This window comes from Podarcis raffonei, chromosome 5, assembly GCF_027172205.1.
Source record: "Podarcis raffonei isolate rPodRaf1 chromosome 5, rPodRaf1.pri, whole genome shotgun sequence".
Taxonomy (NCBI): Eukaryota; Metazoa; Chordata; class Lepidosauria; order Squamata; family Lacertidae; genus Podarcis; species Podarcis raffonei.
In genome coordinates, this window is record NC_070606.1 from 41,511,620 (window position 1) to 41,529,906 (window position 18,287).

The following is an 18,287-nucleotide window of genomic DNA, read 5'->3' on the forward strand; positions in this document are numbered from 1 at the left end:
CAGTTTGGATGGAATGGGACAGAATGCTTGCCACAAACATGAAACAGAAGGAGGGTTTTGCCATGTGAAGGGAGAGGAGGGGATGTGTGAACTCAAGGCACTCAAGATTCATTTGTGTAGGGCACAGATGGCTAACCTGTGGCCCTCGAGATGTTCTTGAACTACAATTTCCATAATCTCTGACCATTGGGCATGCTGACTGGGAATGATGGGAAGTGGTTTCCAGCAGTGTCCGTAGTTCCCTCACCCCGATGTAAATCCAAACTATAATATGGTATTATGTCTGAATCACCCTAGCATTATCATAGTTTCCCTAAATAGAGTGATGCCAACTTATGTTTTAGACAGGTACAGCAACAAAAAACTGTGTGTGTGTGTGTGTGTGTGTGTGTGTGTGTGTGTGTTGTGTATGTATGTGTACAGTAACTTCTTTCCCCCCCTGTGCACTTGGAGTGCCTGAGGCTCTCTTCCCTAACTTCAAAGTAGATTTCAATCTTCTTTTTCATAATTTTCAACAGGAATTTTCAAATCCATGAGAAATTGCAACCTCTTCTTTCAGTACTAATTAAATGAAGATTCAATGAAGTGTCACAGTGTGGCTCTTTCTGTTCAACGCTGTTGAAATGCAGTCAGCAGTCGAAGGTTCTTTGCAAACTTAAAGCAGTAGTTAGTGAAGCTATTTCCTTATCGATGATGCACCAGGAATGAGAATTATTCTACTACTATATTATTGTCAGAGTGTGGCTATTGTTATGCAGATCACCACCGAATTCAATGCCACAGATGTCCAATTCATTTTAAAGCCTTTCTAGGTGCTGAAGATAATGTTGGAAGATAACATTGTTGGTGACACTGTTGTCAAAACAAAGCCCTGATTGGATGAGATGCACAATCGGAGCAACCCAGACCCCATTTAACTGTTCAGAATGATAAGCCTATGTCCTATCAAAACAATACAGGATGTTTCTTGCCTTTGAAAAGGATAAGTAGAGCTAAAAAGTACCAACAAGACTGCCATTCTTCCACTGAATTTGTTGTTTCATTTGAGTTGGGTAAGCTCATGATAGCTAACGTCTTCAAAGACGTGTTCTTTTTCTTCCTCTTGATTCTAGGGCCAATGGACAATGGGCCAATGGGATAAATGTGGGGCCACAAGATTATAATTTTCTCTGGGTGGAATTCCCTCCTGGTGCAAGTGCAGCTTTGGACTGAGCGGGACAGCAACATTTTTTGCGTGAGTTTTGAGCCTGATCAGCCTGCTCCCATAGCTTCTGTTTGCCTTTCCGAAAAACTTCATGTATCCATTGGCCCTCCATTTCCAGTCTTACTTCAGTCAAACCAAGAGAGAGCTTACATAGAATTATGATACCTCTGTTTAGCCATCTAGTCCAATGCTCTGCGCAGTGGAGGAAATCCAGAGCTAAAGAATCCCCCAAAGATAGCTGTCCAAGCTCTGACTGAAGGCCTCTGATGAGGGAGAGCCAATCAATCAATCTTCTGGCCTACTGGATCCATTGTCAGACTGCTCATTATCAGTAAGTTCATCCTACCGTTCATCTGAAATTTACCATTTTGTAATTTTAGCCCATTAGAACTAGTCAATGGAGGCTGGTGCCCATTGGATCTGGTAAGGATGTCCAACAGTCAATGGAGCCAGAGCCAATGACAGACAAAACTAATCTAGTTTTGTCCCCGTCCTCCTTGTTGAGTTCTACAATGGCAACCCTGAGACTAAGGAGGAGAAGGCCAGTGCCATTCTCTGGGCTGGTCATAAGTAAGAAGATAAGCAGGTGAGGGTTGTCTGAGGGCAGACTGAGGTGGCGAGGAAGTGCCCCATTCACCCTAATGGAACAGCCTCCACTGGAACTTTTTCTGTCCTTTGGGCAGGAGAGAACAAGTTTTTAGAACTTCCTCCTTCAGTTCTATGTACTTGTATTTCAGATTGCATGAGAGTCTGGAGGAGGAGAATAATGATGATTGGATAATTACTCATGTTACCCAAATCCTTAGGAACAAAACCTTTCATGCAGAAGTTTCATGGCTGCTGTGAAATTTGTAAATGCTAAGAATCAAGCCCTCACTTCAAATCTTGGTTCAGGTCACCAATAAGACCTGCATTTTTCTTCATGCTTCGTACAATGCGAAGAGGCACCAGGCTGTTTAATTGTCTGCTGCTGGGGCTTTTTAAGGTTCATCTCTACCACAGGGAACAAAAGGAAGGGAGATCACAGTTCCCTTATTTTTCTGCTCCTCTCTTTTGACCTTTGCGCTTTCTTTGTTCTTTTCTTTTCCATTCAGCTTTCTCTTTTCAGCTGTCTAGTTTCAAGCTGTCTGATCTTTCCATTGTTGATATTGTCACCCCCCCAACAAATAAATGCTGAGAGTTTCAGAGCCCCCCCCCTTTTGCTGGTATGTGAAATCTCTGTCTTGTAACGAGACTTGATAAAAGTCTTCTGTGCTTGAGAGGCTACAATCGTACTGGGAAGTATGCCCCACTGAACCCAGTCAGATGTACTGACATAGTTTGGATTGGCTGCAAGAGTTAGACATAAGCAAGGATATGCTAGATACAGTTCCTCCTCTCACTCTGCCGCACTGCTGAGAAAACCCCCCATTTTGGTAGCAAGCAAATTCCTTGCATGTTGATTGAGTACTATCGCTTCCAAATGCAACAGATATAGTCATGCAGATGGCAGGGTTATAAGTGTTTCGAGTTGGAATGACTGATATCTTTGTCAAAGGAACAGGAAAGATATCTTGGTTTAGCATAGCCCAGGCAATTATTTTCCAGTTTTTTTATATTGCTAGCGGATATTGCTCAGAATACAAAATGGTAGTTTTCATTTCTGCACTATGCTTGTAGACTTGGAATGCGATAGCTCAGGACATGTTATCCAATTATTAGAGGACCTTTAATCTCAGCAAGGCTCTTGGCTTGTTGCGTTAATCCAGACACTCAAGAATAGAGTTATTAAATATATGGAAATGAAACGTGACTTGTAAGAAATGAAGGTCGGTAAATAGGACACTGTTGAAGAACACAAGGTCATCGGTGGGGATTAGGGGCAGAAGAGGAGGTGAGGGGGACAAAATTAGAGCCTTTTGTATGTGTTACAATTAAACATATGGGGGAGGGCAGTAGGGATGAACGTGTAGCTCTATCACTGTTTTGTTGCCTTCAAAGTGAACCTATAAATCCAACAGCAGAATATAGAGAAAAGGAGGAGATCTAAGTAAGTTAGAGGAATGGACCATGCACTGGACTTGAACCCTATTGTCTGATGGGTGAAATATAATCTGCCATTGAATCATAGAGTTGGAAGGGACCCAAGGGTCATCAGGTCCGACCCCCTGCAATGCAGGAATCTCAGCTAAAGCATCCATGACATATGACCATCCAATCTCTGCTTAAAGACCTCCAAGGAAGGAGAGTTCACTACCTCTTGTGGGAGTCTGTTCCACTGCTGAGCAGCTCTTACTGTCAGAAAGTCCCCCCCCCCCCAATGTTTAGTTGGAAACTTCTTTCTTGTAATTTGAAGCCACTGCTTCAAGTCCTACCCTCCAAAGCAGGAGAAAACAAGCATGTTCCCTCTTCCATGTGACAGCCCTTGAGATATTTGAAGATGGCTATCGTATCTCCTCAGTCTCCTCTTTTCCAGGCTAAACATACCCAGCTCCTTCAAGCACTCCGTTTAAGGCTTAGTTTCCAGACCCTTGATCATCTTGTCAACATCCTTCTTAAATTGTGGTGCCCCGAATTGGACACAGTATTCCAGGTGTGGTCTGACCAAGCCAGAATGGAGTGGTACTATTACATCCCTTGATCTGGACAATATACTGTATTTTTCGCTCTATAAGACGCACCAGATCACAAGACACACCTAGTTTTTGGAGGAGGAAAACAAGAAAAAAAATATTCTGAATCTCAGAAGCCAGAACAGCAAGAGGGATCGCTGCACAGTGAAAGCAGCAATCCCTCTTGCTGTTCTGGCTTCTGTGATAGCTGCGCAGCCTGCACTCACTCCATAAGACGCACACACATTTCCCCTTACTTTTTAGGAAGGAAAAAATGATTCTTGTAGAGCAAAAAATACGGCACTTCTGTTGATGCAGCCTAGAATAGCTTTAGCTGTTTTTGCTGCTGCATCACACTGTTGGCTCATGTTAAGCTAGCAGATCCTTTTCATATGTACCGCTAGTAAGCCAGGTGTCCCCCATCCTATATTTGTACATCTGGTTCTTCCTGCCTAAGGATAGATTTCGGTGTTTTTATATTATATTGTTTGGACTAGTCTACTCTGTAAAACTGTTTGTTGGACTCACAATGCCACTACTTTGCTTAAGCAAAGCAGGCCTGGGTCTGGTCAGTGATTGTCTAGGAACCACATGGACACCACTTTGGGTTCCATGTTGGGGAAAGATGGGATAGAAACAGAAGTTAATAGAAACAAAAGGCGGTGGTTTTGCCTCTGGCAACTTTTTGTTTCTGAGCTCTGCTGATTTAGGAATTGACAATATTATGAACTGCAGAAACTCCATCATGTAGAGACATTATATATTTTTTTATTGCTCACTTTCAAGTATAATTGAAAAAGACTTTCTGTTCATTCTTTCCTGGTATTGGAAATTTTTAACATGTTTCTTCCAACAACCCATTTAGGAACTGAAGTTTTAAATTCTGCATGTTTTCCCTACTGCTGGCAAAGAATCCCAAATAATACTGAGATCATTTTATTAACAATAGCTGCATTATTATGCCAGCTGCTCTTATCCTATGGGCTTTCCCCTCCCCTCTAAATATGCCTCCTTTTGTCCCTTTTTAAATGTTTTTTAGTTGAATATTACTTGAAATGCAATGAACGGTTGCAATTTGCAATTCCAGTCAAAGGTAATTTTTGGGTTGTCTGGATGTGAGAAGCGTTATAGGAACCACTGTGATTCTTGAAATGATGCATATTCAGTCTATTTCCACTGCAATCTGCAAACAATTTGCTCAGAAATAGCTTTACCGAACAATCTTCATTCATAAGGAATAGAAATCTGCAAAATGCGAGTAGTTACACTTTGCGCAAATGTGAACCCAGATGGCAGTAATGATATTGGGTAGGGAAGGGACCAGCAATTGGAGGCTACAGAGCCAAATCTGGACCTCTGAAGGGTACAGTCTGACGCACAAATACTCCAGTTGCCAATTCAAAAGTAAAAAAGAAAAGTGCATGGAGGGAGTTATGACTCCGACATCAGTTCTTGCTGACATATCAGTTTGGCAAACTGTCAGGTCACCATTCTCACCCTCTCCTCAGATTTGATCTCTAGGGAGACAAGAGAAAACACATTGCTCAAGAGATATGTCTGGACAGCAGATTTTCAGCATAATCCTATGCATTTCTACTCCAAGGCAAGCCCTATTGTGTTGTTCAATTAGGCTCCCATACCCACTTACCTGGGATTAATCCCCAATTGAACTCAATGGGACTTCCTTCTGGGGAGAAATGTATAGGATTCCACTGTTAGGCTGCAAAGTAGACCAAGTTTCAGGGCAGCCATGTATGCCGCACTGTGTCCTGTGCAGGAAGGATGGGACTGAGGCATAATTAAGTCAACCTGCCATTCATTTTTAGAGGGATGGCTTGTGCTTTAATATTACTTCCTTGTTGAAGATCCTATGTCACTTACACATGAGGAGCAAATTAATATTGAAACCAGTGGAACCTAGACCTGTTGGGGTGCCTAGGAGGTCATGTGGGCAGTGCCTGGGTCCCTATCTACCTCCCTTTTTGTTGTGATACTAAGTCAACCACTCTGTGGCTTGTTTCTCTCTTCAGTGAAGGAAGAGCAGAGGATTGCACACATTGTTCACCAAAATTAAATTGTAGCAGTCACCCCAGCATCATATAGTGAGCCTCATGGCTGAGTGAGGTTTAGAGCCCTTGTCTTTCTATGCTTGGTCCCCCCCCCCTTCTGTTTCATCTCCTTGGAAACAGAGGAAGGATCTACTGCTAGTGATTTCTATGACTGGCTAAGCTGAGAAGCCTCTCTGTCTCGGAACGTGTACTGATATTTTTGTGGGTGACAGGACAAAGATGGGACTATGGCGTAGGAGGTTTCAGAATATTGGCAGGGCTATGCCACAATTTATCCATAAGAGGAGCCTCCCTTGCTTGAAATGTATATGTGTATGCCTTTTGCTCTTGGTGCCAGCTGTTATAACTTGTTCATAACAGTTAATCAATTCACGCCTGAGTTGATTAATCCACCATTTAAACCGATTAAAGCTTTTAGCCTGACCGCATACCTGTGTGACATTGCAGCTCAGCTTGCAGTGCTAGCAATAATAATTACAGCAACTCTCTTGTCCATGGTGGCTTGTGCTCCATCTCAAGCACCCATTTTCTGACATGGTGATTCATCGGATCTCATCCAGGTAAGGCTGCAGTCCTATGCAAACTTACCTGGGAGTGAGACTCAAGTGAAAGGAAGAGTGTCGTGCCCAGTTTATGGTGAAAACAAAGGTGTAGCACAATACTATCCTTAGTCCAATTAAAGTGACTACAGTTGGAGGATAACTTCTGTCCTGAATAAAGTAATTTTCAACCTCTTTATACCTCTAAGTTAATAAAAGCAAAGTCAGATGTGCCCAAAGCAGTTGAATCTAACGTGGGACTCAATGTTTGCTGGAATCTATTATGCACAGGATTGTGAACAGGTGTGCATGTTTATCCCTGCCTGCCCAGGCTTAATTCTGCCAATACTATACAATAATTATTTATACTAATGATCTTTATTGCTTGAAGGGATTTTCTGTATGAAATAAAGAGGCTAGACTCTGGTGAGATCAGGGCCGGATTTAGATGAAGAGAGGCCCTGGGCTACTCCACTTGTGAGGCCCCTTCTCATCCCCGTCCCCCACCCTCACAACTAGAAGAAAATGGAAGAGTGTTATAAACAAAATTGAGTGAAGCCAAGGATGATGACGGGTATTTAAAATTCTGCAATTCACAATTTCTCCTCTAATGGACATAAGATATTGTTGTTAAATACCATGGTGATTTTAAAAAATGCATAAAATTAACACTGAAAAACTTTAGCAACACCTGAACTTTGTAAATCTTTTGTGGCCTTCGCACGATACTCACCAAGCCTCTTGGCCACACACACACATTCACTGCTCCTTTGGAACAGTGAGTTGATGAGGTTGGCTACCTTTTCTATCACAGAAAGTACACACTTCCTCCTTCATTTCTATGGGCATTTCAAGACTGAGATTAAGTCTTTTGCCCAGATTTCCCTCCTCACTAAGAGACAGAAAGTGTGGGCAGGCCACAGGCCAGGTCTTCCTGTTATATACCTGCTGGGGTTGGCAAGGATCTGACCCTCACCTGAATCTCATAGCTATCCTGACAGGTGATTTGGTCTGCAGCCACAGTGTGGAAATAAAGGATGCGATTGCCCACCAGATACCAGGCACTCTATTATTCAAATTAGGCCCCAGTGTTTTTGTTACAATCCCCTTCTCAATTAAGTAATCAGTTTTAATCTAGAATTTAAATTCTCAAAACTTTCTGATTTGTTAATTCGAGCAAGTAAACTACTGCTCTCACTTCATTACAAACAGTATTTCTACCTGCAACACACTTGAGCAAACCTGCTCCTCTTCCTTTCACAGATATTTTGTTACCATTTGCAACTGTAGCTGCCTCTGATTAGTTATCATTTATCTCTTGGGGGAAATAATTAGCATCACACGTCATGTGCCAGTAAGTTGCCAAACCAATTAACCAACTAGAAGGATTACTGTTAATAGCACCAATTTTCCTATAACTTGATAATGCTGGATAGTTTTGATGAACTGCAAAAGCATTTTTAGTTTGCTTTCTGTTGCCACCCTGGAACTTTTCTTTATTACTGCCACTTTGTTTTGTACAATTCCTTGCAAATGAAGGAAAACAACTTTTCTGCTTGTATATGTTGATAATATATTTTGGTTACTGGGGACAAACAAGATTGTACAAAAACAAGATTGGGTGCAGGCCTGGCCAGGACATAGGCGTCCTGATTGTGACAAAGGTGACCTGTGTGCTTGCTTGATTAACAGCTGTTGGGAACTTCAAGGTCCCTGCTCTCCCTTCTTAAGGTCTTTGTACTGGACCTGGAGACTCCAATAGAGAGCATTCCATGTCAAGAAAGAGGGCAAGTGGGTACCCTATCAAATGACAGGGCAAGAGCTCCCCGGAGCAGGGCCTTTTCACTGGTGGTGCCCATTGTATGGCTCACTCTTCCCAGACCTGCTCTCTTTTGGCCTGTATTTTAGAGCTTTATAATTTAGGAAGACTTTGGAAGAACTTTGGAAGAAGAGCCAGTGTGGTGTAGTGGTTAAGAGCGGTAGTCTCATAATCTGGGGAACCGGGTTCGTGTCTCCGCTCCTCCACATGCAGCTGCTGGGTGACTTTGGGCCAGTCACACTTCTTTGAAGTCTCTCAGCCCCACTCACCTCACAGAGTGTTTGTTGTGGGGGAGGAAGGGAAAGGAGAATGTTAGCCGCTTTGAGATTCCTTAAAGGGAGTGAAAGGCGGGATATCAAATCCAAACTCTTCTTCTTCTTCTAGTTGACAAGTCTTATCAGTCACTGATGTATGAGCAGATTTTATTTGCTGCTATTCTGGGTTTCTGGTGCATTCTCTGCTGGTTACTTGCTTTCAGCAATAGGGGTCGCTGTTTGGTAGCACCAATTGGTTAGCTGTCAGATTCTAGAGCTCCCTATTGGTGGCTCTTCGGTAATTCACAAAATACAGAGTACATTCATAAAACACAGTGTTCATTCATAAAGCAGTAACATAAATCTCCATTGCTACATTTGGGTGTATATTTCAGCTATTGAACATACAGGTTTATGGCCATGCTGTAATGTAGTGCTTATGCGACTGTGAATAAAAGGTGGCTGAGCTCATTGTCTCGGGGTTTGGGGGGGGAGAGGTGACAAAACTAATTTCCAATAAGTGTCCCCCTTTATTTCCATAACAAGTCCTTGAGTCTGTACTCTGAATATTGACACCAGGGATCTAGCAGGTGCAGGGCTTGTCAGTCCAACCCCTGCACAGTCTCATCAGGGCTGACCTTTAGGCAATTGGAGCAATTGGGCCAAATTGGGCCCGCGTGCTGCTCCTAAGGGGGCTCCCGCACCAGGGCAATCTAGATGGATTTTATTTATATCTATAAAATTTTGCAGGACGCGGGTGGCGCTGTGGGTAAAACCTCAGTGCCTAGGACTTGCTGATCGTAAGGTCGGCGGTTCGAATCCCCGCGGCGGGGTGAGCTCCCGTCATTCGGTCCCAGCTCCTGCCCACCGAGCAGTTCGAAAGCACCCCCGGGTGCAAGTAGATAAATAGGTACCGCTTTATAGCGGGAAGGTAAAAGGCGTTTCTGTGTGCGGCACGGGTGCTGGCTCACCAGTGCAGCTTCGTCACGCTGGCCACGTGACCCGGAAGTGTCCTCAGACGGCGCCAGCTCCCGACCTCTTGAGTGAGATGAGCGCACAACCCTAGAGTCGGTCACAACTGGCCCATTTGGGCAGGGGTACCTTTTACGTTTATAAGATTTTGCAGACTTTGGCTGTGAACTGGAGCCCTACAAAAAAAAATTCAAGAAGTTGCACCCCACTGCTTCAAATTGGGCCCCACTGGCTAGCCCTGAGTCTTATAGTTGCTGGGCCTGAGTTGCCCTGTCCTTGCATGAAGTCTTGGGTTTACAATTTTGGGAGATGGGAGACTGTGGCACTGGGGAAAGGGCAGGCTGGTGAGACTCCCTAGACTTAGAGGCCCGAGTTGCCCTGCCCTCGCATGAAGTATTGGGTTTGCAATTTTGGGAGAGGGGAGACTGCCTGCTGGGGAGCGGGTGGGCTGGCGAGGCCCCCTAGATTTAAGGGCCCAAGGCTTCAGTCTACTTTCCCTTTACACTGGGTTGAGATAGAAGGGAGAAAGAAACATCCATTTGCATTTTTCAGCATACAAACAATGACTCGCACGGCAGCAATATGCAACCTCTAGGTTCAGAGACACAAAAATACCAATTGCTGAGGAACAGCACCATCTACTACAGGAACAGGATGTGGGCTGGATGAACCAGAAGGCCTCTCTTCTTAACCATCATTTTCACTCTTCAGCAATGGAATGTAAGAACATAAGAAAAGCCCTAATGGATCAGGACAAGAGCTCATCTGGTCGAGCATCCTGTTGTCACAGCCGCGAACCACATGCCAATGGGAAGCCTGCAAGCAGGACCTGTGTACAGCAGCACCCTCAACACACTCTGGTATTCAGGGACGTGCTGCTTCCAACAGAGCATAGCGAAGGAAGAACTGTCATTCTTGACGTCCGGGTGGGGATTTCCGAAAGGTGGCCACAGATATTATACCATATGAAATATTCACAGCACCTATGCTTCCTATACAGGATGGCATTCCTCAAAACTAGATTTCTGATCACTTTGACGTCCCCTCCTTACATCAGACAGATTTGTACTGTATTCAGAAACCAAGGGTGTTTTTATACTGGAGATATTGTTTGTGGCAGCAGGTTGTACATTAGCATTTGATCAATGTGCATCTGCCCCAGTAGATTCTCCTAATCATTTTACATTTCCAAAACAAAGCCTGGAAGGTAATTCCAGAGAGTAATCTAGCGTGAAGATGGGAACAGCCCTGTCAGAGTATTGTCAACGCCCCAGGTTAGACATTGAAAAATCATCATGTTGAATTATGGTGAGAAGCTAAAAAGTAACATGACTGCCCCCAGGTCCATTCTTCTCAAAAACTGAAACCTTACTAGGAGGATTATAACACCTTCACTCATTCAGATTATCAGCAGTTACCCAAGTGTCACTTCTCAAATTGCAATGTTTTTTTTTACTCATGGGAGTACTTCCCCCAAGTCATTTGTGGAATAGAAATGATATTGTGTAGAGACTGTAACCATTATTTGCTAAGACCTCAGCAGTGGCTTCTCTCTACAATGGAAGATATAAAACACAATTCCTAATCCAGAACTGACTGGATGTATCTTTGAAAATGTCAGCATTCTCTCTATTGTGTCAACACTGAAATCGTCGACCTTTTGTTGAAAAGGATGCTTCAGTTTATAAGAATAGGCTGTGATGTGAAGAGGGAAATATAAAAGGCATCCCACTGGTCATATACAGTGGTACCTCTGGTTACATACTTAATTCGTTCCGGAGGTCCGTTCTTAACCTGAAACTGTTCTTAACCTGAAGCACCACTTTAGCTAATGGGGCCTCCCGCTGCTGCCACGCCGCTGGAGCATGATTTCTGTTCTCACCCTGAAGCAAAGTTTTTTCTTTGTACCCAAGGTACCATTTCTGGGTTAGTGGAGTCTGTAACCTGAAGCATATGTAACCTGAAGCGTATGTAACCTGAGGTACCACAGTATAATGATGAATGTAAGACAATCACATTGCAGAGCATTCAATTATCTGAACACTATGCATATAAAAATCAGTTCCAATAGCTTTCTAAGGATATATCCCATATAAGAACTGCCATGCTGAGTCAAACCAAAAGGCTATTTAACTCCAGAAGTGGCCAGTCAGATATTAGTTTATTAGTTTATTTCCATTTATTAATTGCTTCTAGCAAAATTCCTCATCACCTTTTAACAAGAGACAACATTAGCAATAAAAACAATTACAACAACTTCACCTATAAAGCAATTACAACCATTTCAAATATAAATCAAACAATTTCAAATCTCATATGGATACACACTGCAATAAAAGAACTTCCACTTAAAAACCCTTTCCAACAAATTTAATGAATGGAGATTTTTGTTCCAGGTTTTCAAAAGGCACCAAGGAGAAAATAATAGATTGATGGTGCCTGGGAATCAAGTTTGCATGAGTCGAGTCTTTGCCTACCCCACATCTGTAGTGGGTGCGGCTTGCCTAAAATGGCCACCTTGACCAAATGGGGAGGCTTCAGGGGGCCTTTGGGTCACTCCATGGTGTGATGAGAGCAAGGACCCCAGGGTAATTGGTTGTGGATGAGCTTGCTTGAGAGAGATAGAGATTGGAGCAGGTGTGGCTGTGGGAATGTGACTTAACTTGACTTTGGGTGACAGGTGGGATGCTGGAGAGAGAGCATATATGGTGAGGGCATAAATGCAGCCCACAAACCCCTTTCTAGAGTGGTTGGTGGACATTTTGTGCTTTTGCTATTTTATATTGTTTTGATTATGTCGATTGTACTTGGGGGGCCTTTGGTCCAGAAAGCTGCATATAAACAAACCATAACCAAATGCAACATCACTGGAACAGAGGTGGGTTGGGATGGAGTAGACAGAGAAAAAGAAGCAATATATGAGACAGATTCTCCTGCGATCCATCCATTGGAGGGCTGTGCTTGTAGCTATTTACCAGCAGAATGTTGTCTGCAGGGATCTAGTTTATACTAGTGATGTGTGTGCTATAATGGTGCTGACATTACTACCGTCAGATTAATTGAACATTCGGCCCAAAGCCATGTGTACCGTCAGGCACTGATTCTCCAGAGTCCTGAGTGGAATCGTTCTTAGCCTGCTGGCTTTCCAACCAGAGATCAAACTCTTTTATATATGTGATGCATGAACTCTGCCACTGAACTGGAGTCTCTTCTATAAGCTAACCCTATATATATTAATTGATTTTTTTGTTTTGTTTAGTGTATATGACTATTAATTAGTTATTTGTTAGTTCAACATAGGGGTGTTTTACTGGAGGGAGGATTGTGTGGATGGAGTAATGTAGTGGATTTAAGGAGATCGTTGAATGATTGTGTGGGGACGTCTCAGTTTTGTGGAGTGTGAATGTGCATGCAATTTTTGTGTGTGATTGCAATGCACTTTTGGTAACATTTATGAAATGTTGATGATATATTGTGATGATGTTGCATTTTGATGCATCAATATATTTTCATATTTTATATATCATTTGTGGCTAAGTCCCTTGTTTAAAGATATTTAATTACGTTACTTAAAATGTAGAATTATTAGTAGTAAACTTAACGTGGCTTGGTTTTGAATGTGTATTGTGTTTCCTGTGTGGGATTCGTAAATTGCTTAGAGATTTTCTGTTGAAATATGAAGCGGTGTATAGACAAACTAAAGGAATTAACAAAGAGCCTTGCACGCCCACACATCTAATTATTTTGCAAACAAGATTTAATAATTCTCATGATGTCCGTGTGTGCCACTCTAATTGGTGTTTCCCCCCTCCACTTTCTATTATATTTGCTCCTTCTACTTCTAATGCATCCATAGTAAATTTCACGTTATATGCTGTTAGCAGTTTACAGTTTGTTAATAATGAGGAAAGGTCGTGCTCTTTGTCATGCTCTGCACATTTGTGTCTCCTTCTCACTGTTGACTTCAGCAGGCAAATGAATATTTTCCAACTGTTCATCCAATGTTACCTTCAGGTCACGTTCAGCTTGCTTCTTCTTGATGAGCAACGTGCATGAATGAACTGTCAGATTAATTTTTCAGAGGCACGCACTGCCTCATAAGCATAAGCACATCTGCTAATTAAAAGAAGACTGATGTAATTGTGCCTGATATAGAATTGTCATCGACTCATTTCCAAATAGTTACCTTGTAATTAAGTGTTTCATTAGTGCTTAAAAGGGGCCTAGGAAGACATAAAACACAGTCCAAAGTAAAACGTTTGCTAGGGAATATAATAATTGGAGCTCACCGGTTTTGCAGCTCTCTACACAAGATTTACTTATTTATTTATAAAGCCAGATGAACTTCCTGATACCCACAACTGCTAGCATTAGTTTTGATTCCCGGAAAAGCATCTCAAGGGCAGCACATATCGACTTGGTTGCCTGGATGTTAATGGAATTAATTGGCTAATACTAGTAGATGTTTCTGCCTGACGAACTGCAGAGTTTATGTAGTAGTATGAAGGACAAAGTACAGGTGGAGTTTAGCCAGATGCAGCCATTTAAAAATCTGCTGGATTGATTCTATGTGCAGTCCTACATTTCAAGTACCTGTAAGTGAAATGCAACCCTTTAGGTTTGTTCTGTTTTTTAGTTTTTTAAGGGAGGGGCTATAGATCAGTAGTAGAAAACCTGCTTGGAATATAGAAGGCCCTAGGTTTCTCTAAATAAAAAGATTTATCTGCCCATCTTTCTGGTGGCATCCCCTCCCTGCCTCTATTCCACCCCCCCCTTCCAACAGGTCCCCAGTGCAGCTTGCAAAAACAAATTAAAACAAAAATATCTAAACAAGAACATTAAAACCCCAGAATATTAAAAGAGCAGCATTAAAGCAGTCCATTAATGTGCATGTGAAAATAGGCTCTGGTGGATGAGACCAACAGTGGGTCCAACAGTCAAGAAGGTGGTTTCGGCTTGTCTGCTTCCGGGACACGGATGGCGCTGTGGGTTAAACCACAGAGCCTAGGACTTGCCGATCAGAAGGTCGGCGGTTCGAATCCCCTCGATGGGGTGAGCTCCCGTTGCTCGGTCCCTGCTCCTGCCAACCTAGCAGTTCGAAAGCACATCAAAGTGCAAGTAGATAAATAGGTACCACTCCGGCGGGAAGGTAAACGGCGTTTCCGTGAGCTGCTCTGGTTCGCCAGAAGCAGCTTAGTCATGCTGGCCACATGACCTAGAAGCTGTACGCTGGCTCCCTCGGCCAGTAAAGCAAGATGAGCGCCACAACCCCAGAGTCGGCCACGACTGGACCTAATTGTCAGGGGTCCCTTTACCTTTAAGAGGCAGACAGGGCTCATCAACCTGGGAAGGTAGCCCATCTAGGAGAAGGAAAACTCTAATCCTAAACCTAGTGTACATTTTCTTGTGTCCATCTTGTGGACATCTTCCCAACAAAGGCTTTTAATGATACTGGAGTCCAGTGCAGCTTGGAATCTGCCACACATATCTATGCCATGCTTATAGATCCAGTGCCTTTTGCCACTTGATAAAGTGACATTACCAGATGTTGACTTTTTTTCTTTTTTAGAGTATTCAATCTTTTGACAGGGAACAGACTTTGAATTCATTTTCCCTCAGAATTTTGTGCACTTATACATAATGTTTCCTGAGTGATGATGTGCTTGACTCTGCAATTTTCTGCTACTGCCAATTTCCCCAGGATTTTGATTGGATTGCAAAGTATTTCCTATGAGCACTTAGGGATAATTCTCATAGCTTCTGCAAGTGTGATGGCTATTTGGTAGTGCTGCATATCAGCTCCTTGCCCATAGCAAACTGGTTGTGAGCAAATACTACTGGACATTTTGCCAACTACTGGAAACCTATGTTGTTACAGAGTGCATGCTAAAAGTCTAATTCTGTGGCAGGGATCAACTGCACTTGCCTGGCTTGCTGAGACAGGCCACATGATCAGGAGCAACCATGTCCTCTGTGACCATGAAAATCGCTTGCACAATGCTGCAACAGCTGGGAAACCAAGGAAATTGAAACATAGGAATCTAAATGCCACTTTCTCTTTTTTTGGTGACATCAAGGTGTGCATTGTACAAAAGAGAGATACAGAGAAGATGTATGCCATGAAGTACATGAATAAACAGCAGTGCGTTGAAAGGGATGAGGTTCGAAATGTGTTCAGAGAACTGGAGATCCTGCAGGAAATTGAGCATGCCTTCTTGGTGAATCTCTGGTGAATCTCTTATTTTCTTTTATTTATTTTAGGGATGGGTGGGAGGTGATTCTGTTCCACCAGTTGTGCCTAGGACCATGTTAGTCTTAGAAGAAGCGGGTTTGGGGACACAGCAGTATGCAAGGTCTGGTTTTCAAAATGCCATAATACATAACAGGAGACAGCAGAGTCCTTAGACAGCAGCAAAGAAAAAGTAGCATTATAGAAGTCCATACTACCATTACTAGTAGGTTCAGAGGGATAACTGTTTTAAAAACCCTAATTAAATGTTAGGACACCCTCTGAAAAAAAAAAAAAGATTTGGGGATTGATCCAAGTTGGGTGTCCCCTGAGTGGCTTTGCCTAGCCCTAGTTTTTCACAGAAGCAGCTTGACAGGTGGGGCACAGCCACTCTGCTACCTTCCCAGCAAGCCGGTCTCTGTTGCTTACTGGCAGGGACAAGGGAAGGGCACTGGATTGGCCAACGCCCCTCCCACCTTCACCCTCACCCTCCCAATGAGCTGCAATGACCCATCTGCTGGGAAGGTTGCATAGCGACTCTGTCTCACCCAGGGAGCCACTTCCATTTTTTAACCCCTGTTTCCTAGCAATTTACATCATCATCAAGATGCTCTAACCTTCCATGGTGAGTCTCTGTTGCCCACTGGCTTCCACTTTTAACCATTGCTCAGCTCTACATTGTCCAGTACAGTTGTACCTTGATTGCAGAATGCCATGGTACTCGTACGTTTCGGCTCCCGAATGATCGAAACCCGGAAGTCAGTGTTCCTGTTTTTGAACATCTTTTTGGAAGCCAAATGTCCGATGCGGCTTCCGCTATTGTTTCCGGCATGCCTGCGCAATCAGAATCCGTGCCTTTGTTTCCGAATGTTTCGGAAGTAGGATGGACTTCCAGAACGCGTTCTGTTAAAAAACCAAGGTACGGCTGTATAAAGAATATCTCCAGGCTCGGGGTGCCCTTCAACTCCGAGATCATCAAGAGGCTAGATAGCAGCAACTCCAGCTTGCCAATGAATCATTCGCACTGATGGCACTGGTTTTTGTTTAATAATGAAAAGAGACAGCCTGCTTGATATTCTGGTACATTATTGATTATGCCTGGAAAAAAATGAGTGTGGAATGATCATATTACAGAAGCCATGTGACTGTGCCAGATATAGAAGCGGGGATTATATGAGCAAGGTAAAATTAACTGGGACAGCTGCTCCTTGCAAGATATGAAACAGGGACCTGTTCATATAATCAGCAAAACAAAATAACAAAATTGATTTATCTAGAACAAATATAGGATGGCAATGGACAAAAAGAGACTCAGAGAAATTCACAGGTTATATTTAGACATATAAATATTGAAGATGCCTGCTTATTGTTCCTGCTTTGCAGGTGCATGGGTAAGTGAAGTGGGAAAACAGGCCTCTCATTTGGTAGCACCGTCTGTGAAATCTCAATGGGTAAGTCCACAGTTTGCTCAACTCACCTTTGCTAATTTTCCGCAGGTACTCGTTTCAGGATGAAGAGGACATGTTTATGGTAGTGGATTTACTCCTGGGTGGTGACCTACGTTATCATCTCCAGCAAAACGTGCAGTTCACCGAGGAAACGGTGAAACTCTATATCTGTGAGATGGCATCAGCTTTGGACTATTTGCGCAGTCAGCATATTATACACAGGTAACAGCACAATCTGTTATTCCCAGCTGTTGGGAACTGGCACAGCTATCAAACAAATCAGGCTCCTTTGAGAGAGCTTTTGAGCTGGTTACAGCTAGTGCAAGTCCCCACCCCCACATTCGATCTGCGGCCCAGTTAGGCCAGATGGCTCCATGCCTGCCCTGATCTGGGTCTGATCCAGACCCTGAGCTGAATCAGGTGCCTGGCAAAGCACTAGGCTATTAAAAACAGGTGAGGAAAAGGAGGAGATCCAGGTAGAGACTTCCACCTGCACTATCTCTTTCTTCCCCCCTCTCATCACCTGATCACATATTTAATTGGAGTTTTAATTGGCCCGATTTGGTTTGAGATGTGGGATTTGTCCAGAGCAGATGCACAGTCCTGGATTCAGCTAGGTGGAATCTCGGCAAGAAAACTGACCAATAAATATTGGTAGTAAATGCAGCGATGGAGCAAGACGATTGAGTACCTCCAAGGAGTCTGCCTGCCTCTTCCCACTCAGCCACCCTACAGCTGAGGGGGAGGCAGCGGTCAGACTGTTTGGGGCAGCGCAGAGCCTGCGGGCGCTCAAGCCACCGCGTCACTCCCAGGAGAGACGCATGGCTCGGGCACGCTGCAGGCCCCATAGTGAGTGCCGCCCACCATTTTGTCACCCCCCTGAGTAAGGAAACCTGGGGCGGACTGCACCTACCACCACCCCTTGCTACACCCCTGAGTAAATGTCAGGAGCTGGGGTAAGGAGTAGGTCAGCAATAAAAAACACCGGTGTAAGCGAAGTCAACTCTTTATTCAAAGAAATAAAAACAGCACGGGTCTAGTGATCACAGGAACTCTTCTCAGTAGGTCTTGCCCCAATGAGATAGTTGTGAGAACTGAAGGTCCCCACTTTCCTACCACTCTCCAACAACCCTCCCCTGGTTCCTTCCCCCAAAGCCTAAGA

The 18,287-nt window shown here is 43.5% G+C and overlaps 1 protein-coding gene and 1 long non-coding RNA gene across 4 annotated transcripts in view; one reads left to right on the forward strand and one right to left on the reverse strand.

The window, feature by feature from the left end:
• The window catches only part of LOC128414096 (uncharacterized), a 270,502-nt gene that overhangs the window by 222,486 nt on the left and 29,729 nt on the right, over window positions 1-18,287 (reverse strand). The window lies entirely within an intron of this gene.
• The window catches only part of STK32C (serine/threonine kinase 32C), a 158,397-nt gene that overhangs the window by 121,797 nt on the left and 18,313 nt on the right, over window positions 1-18,287 (forward strand). For all 3 annotated transcript variants that reach the window (XM_053388819.1, XM_053388820.1, XM_053388821.1), the window contains 2 exons: window positions 15,526-15,677; window positions 17,174-17,347. In XM_053388819.1, coding sequence (XP_053244794.1) covers window positions 15,526-15,677; window positions 17,174-17,347 — 326 coding nt within the window. The remainder of the gene's footprint in view (window positions 1-15,525; window positions 15,678-17,173; window positions 17,348-18,287) is intronic.